The sequence below is a fragment of the Osmia lignaria genome, chromosome 4, assembly GCF_051020975.1.
Source record: "Osmia lignaria lignaria isolate PbOS001 chromosome 4, iyOsmLign1, whole genome shotgun sequence".
NCBI lineage: Eukaryota > Metazoa > Arthropoda > Insecta > Hymenoptera > Megachilidae > Osmia > Osmia lignaria.
In genome coordinates this window covers 8,473,145-8,486,930 of record NC_135035.1, presented here as the reverse complement: position 1 = coordinate 8,486,930, position 13,786 = coordinate 8,473,145, and the positions used below count along the sequence as shown (strand labels likewise).

General features: G+C 43.4%; 1 protein-coding gene across 17 annotated transcripts in view; it reads left to right on the top strand.

The window, feature by feature from the left end:
- The window catches only part of by (focal adhesion protein tensin), a 117,612-nt gene that overhangs the window by 87,549 nt on the left and 16,277 nt on the right, over positions 1–13,786 (top strand). For all 17 annotated transcript variants that reach the window (XM_034322519.2, XM_034322516.2, XM_034322520.2 and 14 more), the window contains 5 exons: positions 3,167–3,388; positions 3,748–3,911; positions 3,981–4,130; positions 6,402–6,699; positions 7,009–7,246. In XM_034322519.2, the coding sequence (XP_034178410.2) occupies positions 3,167–3,388; positions 3,748–3,911; positions 3,981–4,130; positions 6,402–6,699; positions 7,009–7,246 (1,072 nt within the window). The remainder of the gene's footprint in view (positions 1–3,166; positions 3,389–3,747; positions 3,912–3,980; positions 4,131–6,401; positions 6,700–7,008; positions 7,247–13,786) is intronic.

The window sequence follows — 13,786 nt, the reverse complement described above, 5'->3', positions numbered from 1 at the left end:
GTCCAGTACAGGTCATTTATATTTCATCATTGCGCGTAACCTTTTGGACGCCTGGTGAATTTTTGTATGGTTTTCTGACGTTAGATTTCTCTGAAAATCATCAGAAATTGTTTGATAATTAAACTGTAACAGTATATGATTAAAGATAAGATCGTACTTCAGAATATTTCTAGCAGGAAATTAGATCTAAAATTACTGCCAAAACGTTAATTACCTGAAACTCAATCAGCTTGAAGTAGGTTAAATGGAAGCAGGCCAAATAAGATTATTTAAGAGGGTAGGAAATTAAAATTTCAGGCTACCGGAGCAGTCAAAATACTCGGAGGATCGATTGCTCGAGTGACCTTATGAAGATTACAAACCTTCTTAAAAGCAGTAATTTATTATTCTTAGTGTTCTAATTATTCCGATAGCCGTGTATTTTACAACCCTTTTATCGGGCATAAGTAGGTTTAAGCTTGTAATCTTCGTCGTGCTCTTAATTAAGCCACGTTCGCCAGTTTTCTCCTTCAATTACCATACATATTATTTTTCCACGATGCTAGGAAGACACGATTTTCTAGATAACCATCTAAGGATGCAACACGTTGAAGAGATTAAGGGTAATGTCAGAAGGGAAACTGAAAATCTACCTTCGGGGCAAGTTACGGTTTATTAAGACTTTTTTAAATTATACCAGCGCCTAGGCTGGCGGCTAGTTCTTTTCTACGGATTAACGTCGACGTCGGTGAAAATTATTCGATAAAATGGCAGTAAGCTAGTGCACCGTATGAACGGGGCAAGTATCAACCGATGCTCCGTCGAGATAATCCATGTATATTGACGTTAATCGTGTAACGCATTCTAGGAACCCTTATCCACTCATAGACTGCAGCCATTCTTGTGAAAATGTACGTCGAGAAGAACGTTCGATACAAAACTCGCGACGTTGTGAGAGAATACTGACAATTGCTCGTAAATGGTTATTGCCGAGTGTTGTGAGAAGAGGTTGCCAATAGCGATAGCAAAATTTATGGGAAAATGGGTGCATTGATTTTTCAGAATTTTCTCGCAATTCCAAATTGAAATTATGGATCGCTGAGACAGTAACAATTTCAATTTCATTTTATTATTCTATTCCTGTAGAAATTGTTTCGTTGATGGAACTATAATGAGTGATGAAACTATGTATCCTAGATGACCATGTAGATAATGATCAAATGGGTCTAGGTTGATACGTGGTGTGCATTAGTTAAATGAAGGCTATTTAAGCTTTCATACACACTATCGATCTTGGCAATTTTAAGATATCATTTTTTCGAATTTTTAAAATGTTACACCATCGATTGGACCTCGGATAGTATGTTGGTCTCTGCGAGGTTCGTTGAGCGGAAAGAAGTCGATAACGATAAAGCCCACTCTCGCTTGGCGCTATGCTTCCAATTAGAAATTAGCCGCCGGCAATTACGTGGATTAACGATAATTGACATTACCGGCGCGACGTTCACGCTCCCGAATAATTGCTTCCTACTAATGCTGTAGCCAATAGCTATCGTTTCTAGCTTCGTCTAACACAACATTTGACTATAGAAATTCCTCAAAAAGAAAACTAGGAAAAACCATTAAACTTTAAGCTTCGCATTGATATGTCATAAATACTATTTTACGACACTTTTATGTCATCAAATCACGTCAGACTTTCTATGTTTCGAAATCGCAGGGTTTGATATGCAGCTCCTTATGTCTAAGCACGTGCAGCTTTGAAATTGCACTTCGAGAAACGTAGTACCCATTAATAATTCGTAGAAACTGGTTAGATCGGCGCAATACCGATCTCTTCGCCTTTATTTCGCTGGACAATATTCATTCATCCCTTATGAATCGAGAAGCGATTTCCGCCCACGCGTGGCCGCGTGCAAATTGAAAATTTAACGATGCACGTGGTCGAGGAGGAGAAAGGCATCGGGTGGCCGGCAGCTCGGGTCCATGAAAGATGAAAAGGAAGGGCAAGAGGGTGGAATATAACGGGTGGGAAAGAGAGGAAGTCTCTAAAAATACGTTTATGGGATCATAACGCGGCGAGCTGCTTGCCGCGGCTCTGTGGCCAGCCTCGCAGGCGCATAAGTCGCCGCTCTGTTACGAACATAAATCCCTCCCACCGTTTTCGGTCTCACGTGTGAAATTGCTATTACGTTCTGCACTCTCTACCGCAGCTGTCGTTCCTTGGAAGCCGAGCTTGCATGTCCTTGCTGTTTCTCACGCTTGCTTAGGATTCGAAGATCGACGGGGGGTCTCCTCGCATCCTTCCAAAGAAAGAATCCACCGTGTTGGGATATTCGAACGATTTGTCTAGTGTCATGGACGAGTAAGTCGTAATATTGCCTGACGGAGTTAATTTTTCATTTGGAGGACTAATGATCCTCGTTCAGGATGGTTGGGTCCTCGAATTCTGGATACCCAGAATTTCACTCGAAAGATCGATAAATTCATCCAGGTGATCTTTCGAGTGACCCCGGTAGAATTGTTTGATAGATAGGTAATTCACGGACAAGGAAGTTATTCGTGTCGTCCCCGATTTTTCCTGTCTGCCCTTGAAATCGATTTACTCGCGCGCCTCGCTTTGTCGCGTTATTCGACACACTGGACTCACCTTCCTGTTCGCTAATGCGTCTCGCCTCTAATGACGAGCGCGAAGCGGCGCGGACTGAAGTCACGCTACCTGGACGAATTCGTTACATCATAGCTGGTTCGCTGAGAAATCGTTACATCGAGTCGTAACCTCGATGGTGGAAGGAGCGTATGTAGATAAACGTCAGGTGTGCGAGAAACACGGTGCAACTATTGGACAAGACCGGCGGGACCAGTGGATATTCCGCGGAACACAATACTAGCCAGTCTGTCATTCCGTCGTGCCGCGTTCTCCTCGCATCCTTCTTCGCCGACTTCGCTGTCAGGATAAACGCGTTGTTCGCGTTAAAGCGGCAGGATTTCATGTCGATTCCATGTGACACCGTGACTCCCATAAGGGCACCGGCATGCCGGATACTATGGTCGTTAGGATCGTGTACGCGCCCAAGTTCTCCAAGGTTTCTTGTTCCTCCATTATGCATTCTGACTCGAGAGAAGAGATAATAGGGATTTCGTTTCACGTTTTATATTTAAAAAAAATTGACGTTGATTTTTACAGATACAGACGTCCTCGTCGGCGACGACACCCGCGAGGACGCCGGGCGTCGGCGCGGACGCGACGACGACAGGATCGGGAAAGGGCGGAGGTCGCGTCACGGAAGTAATGGAACTTTGTTACGTCACCGAAAGGATCATTGCTCTTTGGTACAGAGAGGATGCGCAGGGGGTCCTTGAACACGCTACGGCGCTCCTGCGAGGGAAGCATGCTGATAATTATATGGTGAGCGTTGAAAGGATGCCAGTGAATTAATGGTAGTTCGCTTGGGCGTAATGTTTTTATTAAATAATCATCGTTATTAAACTGAAGCGATGGTAAGATAAACGGCGCGCCGTCGGATAATCCTTGCAAAACTCAATTATTACATTCAGCATAAGATTTATCTTTCAGGCAGTTAATATCCAACGGGGATTACTCTTTAATTGCGCTGAAGTTCTTTAGAAGAAAATCATCTTTAGCTATCAACTTAATAAACTATCATTTTCATTAACTTTAATTCCTAGATTCTCAAGATTATTCCTGGACTTTTATCGCTTTAGTCGCGATTTTTATAAAACTCAATCGAACGATTCAACTTTCAGATATTCAACCTTTCGTCACCGGGTCGCCCGGGGGAACCGAACACCCGGGAGGCAGGTTGGCCGCAAGGATTGGCACCCAGTTTGGAGAGATTGTGCGCCCTGTGCAAGGAGCTGGACTCCTGGTTGAACGGTGCTCCGAATCGCGTGGTGGTTCTTCACGCCAGGTGAGTCTGTCGTAGGACGAAGGATGGTTTTCTATGAAAGCCGGAAGCTCATTGCTCGACTGTCTTCAGGGGAAGCAAGGAACGATTGGGCGTGGCTGTTTCTGCGTATATGAACTACAGCAGCATATGCGGTGGACGTGACCAGGCGTTAGACAGGTTCGCTATGAGAAGATTCCTCGACGACAAGATTGGATCCCTGCAGGTTCCGTCGCATCGAAGGTAATGGCTGCAGAGCATGATGTTACTAGTTGTTGATATACGACGATAAGAATATTCACGGGTGTGGTCATGAAAGAGTACTGGAAATGATTAATCGCAAAGTTCCTTGATCCTTGTTTAAAAACTCACGATCCCGTGCTCGACTAGCTCGTAAATCCGCATATTCCTCTTTTTTGTTTTACGTAAATTATTATATCATCATTAATGAGCATGTCAAGGATTGAAAAATGAACTAGTAATTATGATTTTTTTATCTTTGATACACAGGTTGTTCTCAACTTGTTAGTTTCTTCGATTCACCGATATCTGTAGTTAGGAATTGTGTAACCATTTTCGTTTTAATGAAGCCTTCAGCCTTGGACTGAGACTTATTCGAGGTACTTACATGAAATGTTCTGATAGGAAACGGAAGCTAAAACTTTTCCGTATTGTAACGTTAATAAAATGATCGTGGAACAGTCCCATAAATCCCATGAGAGAATACCGGCAAGGTTTACGTACGCATCCTTGAACGTTCGTACTTGTACACCTGGTAGATTGCGTGCAGTCTACGAGCCTCGTCATCCTCGTAATCATCGATCTCTTTAATACAGAACATACCAGAATATACTTGCAATTGCAGGAGAAATTTCTTAATTTCAATCAGCAAGTGATTTTCGCGAATAAATAAATTTCAATTACGGTTCTTTCTTTTTGAAACCATTCGAGTAGCCAACTATTCGTCTCTGCAGAGATGAAAGCCTAAACCTAAGTATCGCTGCTACCGAAGGCACCTTTCTCCCCGAGTTTCAATTAATTTTCGACTTGTAATACACACGACAAACACGGAAGAGCGGTCGAAAGTAGCATGATGCCAAAGTACCTGCCGATTATACAGCATCGTGAGCGTTCACGGCCGTAATTTCGCGGGCTCCTCTCACGAATACTCGCGTGTCGCTCGTAACGAAGCCCGATACGATCGGCGGTCATCGTCAGGGAAAAAACCAGTTCCCGGTGGCACCTAAGGTGTGCAGCTTATGCTCCGGAAGGCTAAGGTTCTCCCTCGATAATGGATTCATACGTTCGCGAGAGTACGGCCACGCTAACGACATGCAAATGCTTGCTGCTCGTGGAATTAATGGGGAAACTCGATCGGTCGGGGAACGAGGAAGAAGAAGCGGCGAATACCGTGCCCATGGGGACGTTCCATACGTATAAGGACAGACCGTTCGATGGGGGGATCATTACGATCATCGTGCTCGCGTCAAACGACGGAAAGCCAAAGGCGACGAGGACTTTGGATCGACAGCGAGTGATACATGTTTGATGATGCTTCGTATGGATGGATAAGGGTTGACAGGTTTACATGCGTGGTTAGAGTTTACGAGGGTTATTTAGCCATAGGGGTCTCTTAGAAATACCGTGGTCAGATCGGGTGTATCTATCGTCGTGGTACGCAGTCTCTGGTTTCGGGAGATTTTAGGAGGGTGAAAGAAATTTTCAATTTCCTATGTGGATGTTGCAAATAAATTTATTTTTGATTTTGAAAGTACAAAGATACTATTTAATATAAAAACAGTACAGTGAGTATAGATACAATGTGCATTATAGTCCTTGTAATTAAAAATTTTACAAAAAGATTTCATGGCATATTCCTTTTTTGTTATTTTCACACAGTATATTGGAACATGTGCAATGAGCACAGGAATTAATAATAGACAGCTGTTTTTAGATTTTCACACGGTGTATTGTATCGGAGAGTGAAGTAAATACACGAAAGAATTATAAAAAAAGCCCATTCATGGTCATATGCGATGTCGTACTTGTTCAATGTTTCATAATCACCTCTTTGGTATTTTTACACGACGTAGAAGTGTCCATTCGTGGTCAGACACGATCCTAGACCGTTTCTTTTGTTCCCTCGAGTGTTACGTGATGTAACCGAAATTGGTCGTTACGATTATCTTACTTGATGAAAGCTGGTAGAAAAGCTCGTTTCACCTTGACCTAAGTGATATAAATGGTGGGATTTCTGGGAAGCATTATTAGGGCGCTAATAACTCTGTCGTGTCGAGTGTTTTAATTCCAGCGAACGTCATTCTGAAATTCGATACGCTTCTTACTTTATTAGTAATTAATTTTTTAATTTAAAATTTTCTGCTTAATACCTTGAACGAAATTTAGAAAAAGTTCCTTTCGTCTTAATTAGTCTGTTACATTAAATTGATGGTGGTTCCCCGAGGTATTAAGTTGAAAGTTTAAATTGAAAAATTTCTTTCTTCCTTTTCGCAGGTACATCAAATACTTCAGCGGTCTGTTATCTGGCTCGTTGAGAATCAGTCAGTCGCCTTTGTATTTAACACATCTCACGGTCCTCGGTGTACCACTGTTCGAACCCACGGGATGTCGAGCCTTCCTGAAGGTGTACGAAGGGCTCACTCCAGTCTACACGTCGGATCTCTATTCCGTGACGAATGCTCGTGAATTCACAGTGAATCTCGGGGGTCTACGTCTGAGGGGTGACATTCTGGTGAAATGTTACCACAGGGTGTACTCGAAGCAGAGCCGAGAAGTGATGTTCTCCCTGCAGGTAAGGCACGAGGCGATAAAAGCTATCCGATAGATGATATCGTTTAAACATAAATTCAACCACGAACAATTCTTTTATTCCCACAAACGAATAATTCAAAAACCCTTCGAACCGTAACAGAAATCGTTTCCCACAAACTTTTCCAATTCAAATGTAACACCAGCTCGCGATCTTCGTAGGATGCAATTACTGAGATCCTATCGGTTTTCCGAGTCTCGTTACACATTGGAGGGAAAAACGTGGATCACAGCGATAACAAAAGAAAAAGATCGTTTGGGTATCCGCAGAGATCGGTATTCGTTTCCGCAGTTCCACACGTGCGTGATTTCGGAGAACGTGGTGTCCTTCCCTCGATCGGAACTGGACGTGGCTTGCGACGATCCTAGATGTCCTCCGGATAGCGTGGTGACTCTGTACTTTGCCAGCGACGCCAAGCGTCAAGACGGACCCATACCTGCACCGACGCCTGCTGTGCCGCACGCCTCCGCACACCACGATCCGATCTTACACTGGGACAGCTACACGAATCTCGAAATCAGCGACGATGGTGAGTGACCCATTTCGTCTTTTCATCTCTTAACTCGCATCGTTTACGGTTTGCATAGAGATGTAACAATGAGTAAATGGTGAACGAGTAGAACGAGGGAATTTCAAGAAGTTGATCAATGATAGCTAACGGAGCCAAGGGAGTTCGCGTGGAACGAGGCACTCGATTAAGTTAGATTAGAGTAGATTACAACGCGACGGTCTAATTTGGTGCAATTGCCACGGTGCTGCGTTAGATCAGGTCACTAGGAGGTCACTGGCGAGGCTAGTTAAAACACTGTCGAAGGTGAATTGAGAGGAACTATAGAAATTGAAGAGGATAATTTAGAAATGGACTCGAATTGTAATTGAAGTGGAAAATTATGAGAGTATTAGAATGATTAATGGTACAACTTGAAGAACGACACTCGCGATATCTGTCAAGCTGGTTAGGAAGATTTTTCAAGTCGAACGGGGTGTTTGCGAGCGAGTAACGGTACGATGCTGCGTACGATTAATTAACTGATAGACCAAAACTGGTGAGCAGTAATTCAAGTGACGGAACTCATCGTCCGGGGACTAATTCGCACTAATTTTCGTCCTAATGGCAGCCAATTAACCTCGATCTGTCAGTGGGAAGCAGTCAGAAATACGACTTGGCTGCGACGAGAGTGAGAACGGTGATCGAAAGCGGGCATTCAGGTAGAGAGGGGAGGGAAAACAGAGAGACGAAAAGTTAGCAGTTAATGCGATGTATTTAAACTGGCTGACTAACGTCGCCGGAAATACGTCCTGCGAGGCGGAGGTGAAATGACGGTTTGTCGTGGCGACACACCGTCGTCGGCCGGAAATAGATCAAAGGTCGGGCCGGTGGATGGGCAAGGTCCATGATGGAAGGTGTTCTTAGGCGGATTGCTTGCTCCTATCGTGATATTTGGGAATTTGGGAATTTGGGAATTTGGGAACTTAGGAATTTGAGAACTTGGGTACTTGGGACCCGGGGAACTTAGCAGCTTGGGACCTGGGGAACCTAGGAACTTGGGAATCCGTAGGTAAATTTGGAAATCCAGCAGAACGAGGAAAACTGGAACGAGTCCGATTTCCCCAGCTCAAATTCCGACCTACGTTAAACGAAACGAAACGAATGGTCGTCCACGCTTCCCCTCTGGTTCACCGAACCATTTCGAATATTCGGAACGATTACGTCACCAGCGCGATGCGTCCGTCAAAAGTGAGGGGAAAGAAACGGGAGACGACTCCGATTCAATTCGTTTCGTTAGCTATCAACCCGTGCTTCCAATAAAGCTATGACCCAAATTATTGACGATGTTGGTTCGGTTACGAAAATAAAAATGAAACAAAAGACAGGTGGAAAGATGAAACGATAGGGGTTGCGGATAAAACACAAGGGTGAAAGAGATAAACAGAGGGATGATGGGTTGGGCCAATTACTAAACGATCGGTTAACCACTACGATAACGATCGAACGTCTGTCTTTTAGCCAAAACGTGGGTGTGACCGAACCAAAATCAATCTTGGTTCACGATAACCATTCGGTAAAATGTAAACGTTGTCACTGTCATGGTTCGAATCGATTCTATTGACTTCATTCTTCGGACACATTTATATTCCGTCAAACTGACACAGATTTTCTTCCTGTTATCGACGCGCCATGTCATGTCGCCGGCAGTTTTTCATTTCTCTCTTGTCTCTGACGAAATGTATCGAAATAGAAGTTGATGAATGTTTCTGGTCGAAAGGGTGGTTCTTTTATATTCCATACTGTGATTTAAATATCGGTATCGTATCCCATCTATCATAGAGGATGTAATAAAAGTACTGTTAGTTAATAATTTCACAATTTCAATTCATGAAATAAAATTTTTAACAAAAGTAAAAAGAAACTGCGAGAGGTCAGCAGTGAATGGTCTCTCAAATGTAACGTAAAAAGTTATCACTTCTTTTCCTACTTTCTTACAGCAAGAAACTTTTCCAGATTCACCCTGGAGCAGTAAAATAGCATAGTTAGGTGAACCCACACGGTGCAACCGCGCGATAGAAAATAAAATTCTAAGAGCGTTATTCTCGCTTCGCGAACGATCGACTTTAACGACCCGATGAGCTATAGTGATCTACTAGTCAGCGCAAAAGTTTTACCCTCCGCGTTGAAAGAAAAGTATGGACTCCCCAATGAACCAATTTTTCAACGTTTCAACTCCATAAAATAAAATTCTGCAACCTTTCGAACACGCGAGTACAATTCTTCTCCGACGCTTTTCACCCGTTTTACTTGAAATCGTTTGGGAAGTAAGTACACTTGATTCTATGAAGATCTCTTACCACAGTACTGTTCTTCTACTACAAAGAACTTTAATGCGTTCTTTCTATCGATTTTATTCAACCGTGAGCTAAGAAAACAGGGCCAAGGAACCTCGTGGCGATATGAAAATCTAAAATTAAGAGCAACCCTCTTGAATCGAGTGCTTCCTGAAGAGAACACCACTGTTCTTTGCACCCTTTTTGTTTTCAGCCATTCTTGTTCTACTTAATGATACCGAATGATCGAATTAAGATATCGACTTTCTGTGCCTGCAGACGTCACGAAAGCTTTTCTGGATCTCTCATTCTTCGTGTTTTATTCTCATTCCTATTTCCACGGTCAGTTCTTCGCGACATTCCGTTCGCCTTTTAAAGAGATATCTCCAGCAGAGGATCGTTCCTCCGTGAAACGGTCGTTAATATTTAATGAATTTGCAAATATTAATTGCACTTGTCTCGTTGGCGAGTTAATTAATTCGTGAGTTTCTTCGTGGCGATAGGGAGAGACGGAAACGAAGGTGGTTATATATGAAAGGTGGTTTTCGTAGTGGGGAGAGACGTCGGTTTATTCTTGGCGTCGGGACGCCTCTCGGGACGAGGAGGAGCTCGATAGTTTTCGCGCGATTCGACGCCGAAGCCACCAAGCTCAGAGCAATCTCTGATCTTCGAACGGCCAATTGTGCGCGTGATTTTGTTTACGTTACTCCAACTCCTGGTGCTTACGATGTTTCCATTATATATCGGACCTGTTTGTGCAATTCGATCGCAGTTTTGACTCGAAAACCAGTCCGAGTGTCAAATTCGCTGGAACGTATTTGGAACATTCTAAAACGTCGAGATTGTATTTGGTGAGTTCAATCTTATAGACCCGTGGGAATATTTTCAAAATTAAATATTAATTTTGATAAAAAGGGTGATAAAAATGAAGATATTTTTGCTTACAATTTTTCGTGAAATATTTAACAAATCTAGAGCATCCTAATGCAATATACATACTTAATGAGCAATTCTCATTAATGGTAGTCATCAATTTACATAATGCCTAATTTCCATTTAATAGAATAAATGATAGAGTACACCAGTACTCTCAATTTACCCATTATCTGATTTCTGCTTACGTATTCTATTAACTACTCGCCCATTCGTTTCCACGGGTATAGTAAACAGATTTTTCTATCAGCCTTCGGCCATTTACTCTACCAATATAAACTAGGCTTAATTGATAAAATGTAGGCGGTAGCCATTTGAGTCTTAGGATGTGGGAAGAGAATATTCGCCGTCGGCTAGTGGAACATCCACTAGTCCAAATATTTTTTCTCCTTCTTTTTTTTTCTAATCCCTTGACCGTATTCACGACACCGGTATCGATGTGTCAAGATACACCTTGTATATTTTACAAGCAACCTCCAAAATAGGAGCGCGTTTCTTCGAATGGAAACCGCTCCGCTAGAGGGGAAAATCGTGTGCAGAGAATAGAGACTTCTGATCCAAAATTGGTAAATCAGCCTGTCGCCGGGTACTCTCGCTCCGAGAAACAGGGTCCGTCGACCGCTGGAAAGTCTGTTCCTGGAAAGTGATGGCCGGTCGTAATCTTTGGAAAAACGGTCCTTACATGGAACTTGCCACGCGGTTGACTACGATTTCCGTTCGAGGCCTCGAGAGATTTCACCTGGTGGGCACACGCGTTAAAAGGATGCTGCTTGTCGATATTGTCAAGACCGAACGTCATAATTATACCGCTTTCTTCTGACGATTTCTAGTCCGCTTCCATCCGTCGTTCGTCCGTTCACGTTGTCGCCGCTGAGACGGTAATATCTCTTAAGAGGAACAACGCGATCTCTCTTCGAGTTTGTGCCACGCGAAGCCGCTTTCAATTTGTTGAGTTCAACGTTGCAATGCTGACCTTTGCCCTGCGTTCAAGCTGCCGGCTGAGTCTCACGACTCGTTTGAAGCATCGTTAGACGATACTAGTCGCGATCCTTGTTCTCCAGATGCTTTCAAGTCCGAGTTGAGAGTCATATAGATTTTTTTAAAATTCAATATTGACAGTAATTGGGAGAGTAACTGTTCTTCCGGGTCGTTATCGAACGATCTAATTGCTTAGAAGGATATTTCAGAACTTATTGGAACTTGGGGACGTTAGAAATTTAGAAACTTAGAAATGTAGAAATCTGAAATAAAATATTTGACTTAGAGGAACCGTTTGACAAGATCAACCCCAGGGCCCCGTTGAGCGGCGTAAAAGGGCGAATCGGTTGCACAATGGATACCGAAGTGACGAAATAAAAGTACAGGAGGTATCGCGAAGGGAGTGCTCGGGGTTAGAGTAAACAATGGTGACGTAACAGCAGGAAGACGTACGGCCGGAGCGACAAGACAATGGCCTGTTGTCTCTGTTTTCTCTGTCCTCAACCCTTTCTCCCTATCTTTCTCGCTCCCCATCCAGTCGGTACGAGGAACATTTTCTCTTCTGATTGCGCCGCACAATTTCTTCGACAGGGACCGAACAAAAGGCTCCGGAGGTCGAGCCGTGGAAACGATTTTTGAGAGTCAGCGTGCACACCGTACGCCGCTTTGTTTCTCAACAGACCGGTTAAAAATAATTCCCCCTTCGTGCAGAGGCATTCGTTCGGAATCGATACGTCACTGAACATTCGGAAAGAATGATATGCTGTTTCAGAAGAATTCCTCTTTCCTCTTTCTTCAGCTGATTAAGATTCCACGTTCAAAACATTCCGGCTCGGGATCAAAAATAAAACCGATGGTACAATCTTCTAAAAATTGCCACTAGTCATCATTTTCCTCGGCATCCGCGATATAAATTTCAAGCAACACAAACGCGTGCGTAATCGATGCTTGCGAAGCTGTTTTACGAGCAGGATCTCGTTTCGCGCGATCATCCGTGACTTATCCCCGCAATTCCGCGATGGTTATTGCTTCTGCGACCATCCGATTCTCCCAATCCTGCGTTTCGTGTCTTTCCTGCGTGTCCCCTCTCACCTTACCCACGAATCGTGCACGCGTCCTTGTCCTAGATCAGCCACCTAGGAATACCACTACCACTTGCCAACGCTAGCTGACCAACTTTTCCCTCTGTTCTCCTCGTCACTGGGCCGACAGTAGAAATAGCCACGATACGCTCGGACGGCCGCGAGAATCAGTAGTCGTGGTGGTCAGACAAACACCGGTGATCTGGATTTAAGTCCCATGAGTCACACCCGGTCGACTCGATGATTTTGGATGATTTATGATCGAAATGGCAATCAAGCTTTTAAATTTTCATATTTTCCAAATATTGTTTTAATTATTTTCTTCTTCTAATTTTTCACGAAGTAGATAGCTTGCATAATTAGGATTAAACTTCTTCTTTAGACGTTGCAGTTCGAAACCGAAGCTGATTAGTAAGTCCCCGCGTGCAACGAGGACTCCGTCTACGATCTAGTTACCTCGTGCAGTACATTTATGTAAATTACACGTGACATATGAGCCCATTACGCGGTCTGACCTCTGACTCGAAACGGGTTATTATTAGGCTACCGGAGTTCCAGCTACGTCCCTTATACTTATTTAACACAGATCTGTCCGACAACCGAGACTGGTACACGTGTATGCAGCGAACGTGATTAGTAATCGTTACGAGTGTCACGTATTATTCTCGTGAATGCACGCTGGCATACTTGACGCCGACCTGAAACTCATATACGTATGTTACGTTGCTTATACCTCTCGGCACGCGTCTTTTATTGATACTTGAACGATCGGTTACGTGATCTATAACAAATCATAGATGATAGAGCACAATTGACAAGCGACGATCTGCTTCGTTTTAATTCCTAATCATTTTCCTTTGCTTAGCAACGTAGTTTTATATCAATAAAAATTATTATCCTTATTTCGTATGGATTTCGTTTGAAATTTAATCATCTCGTTTGCAATTCAAATGCAATCATTCCAGTACAAAGTACATTGTAACGAATGCACGATAAAAATTAGTAGTCATCGCGTGTGACGATCGAGCACGCATTATGTGGCTCGTACCAGCCGGCATAGATGAGTATTACGCGTTATGGCACGTGTCCTTTGCGAGCATGCACGCTCGTTCTTACCTGTACACACGTGTGCGTGGCCTTTCAACGGGCCCGATCGTGCCGGTGGATGATGAATTATTAATTGCCGGCCATTCATTTGCACCGAGCCGCTACCGGTCTCTACAACGATTCACGCGGATCTCGATTAAAATAGC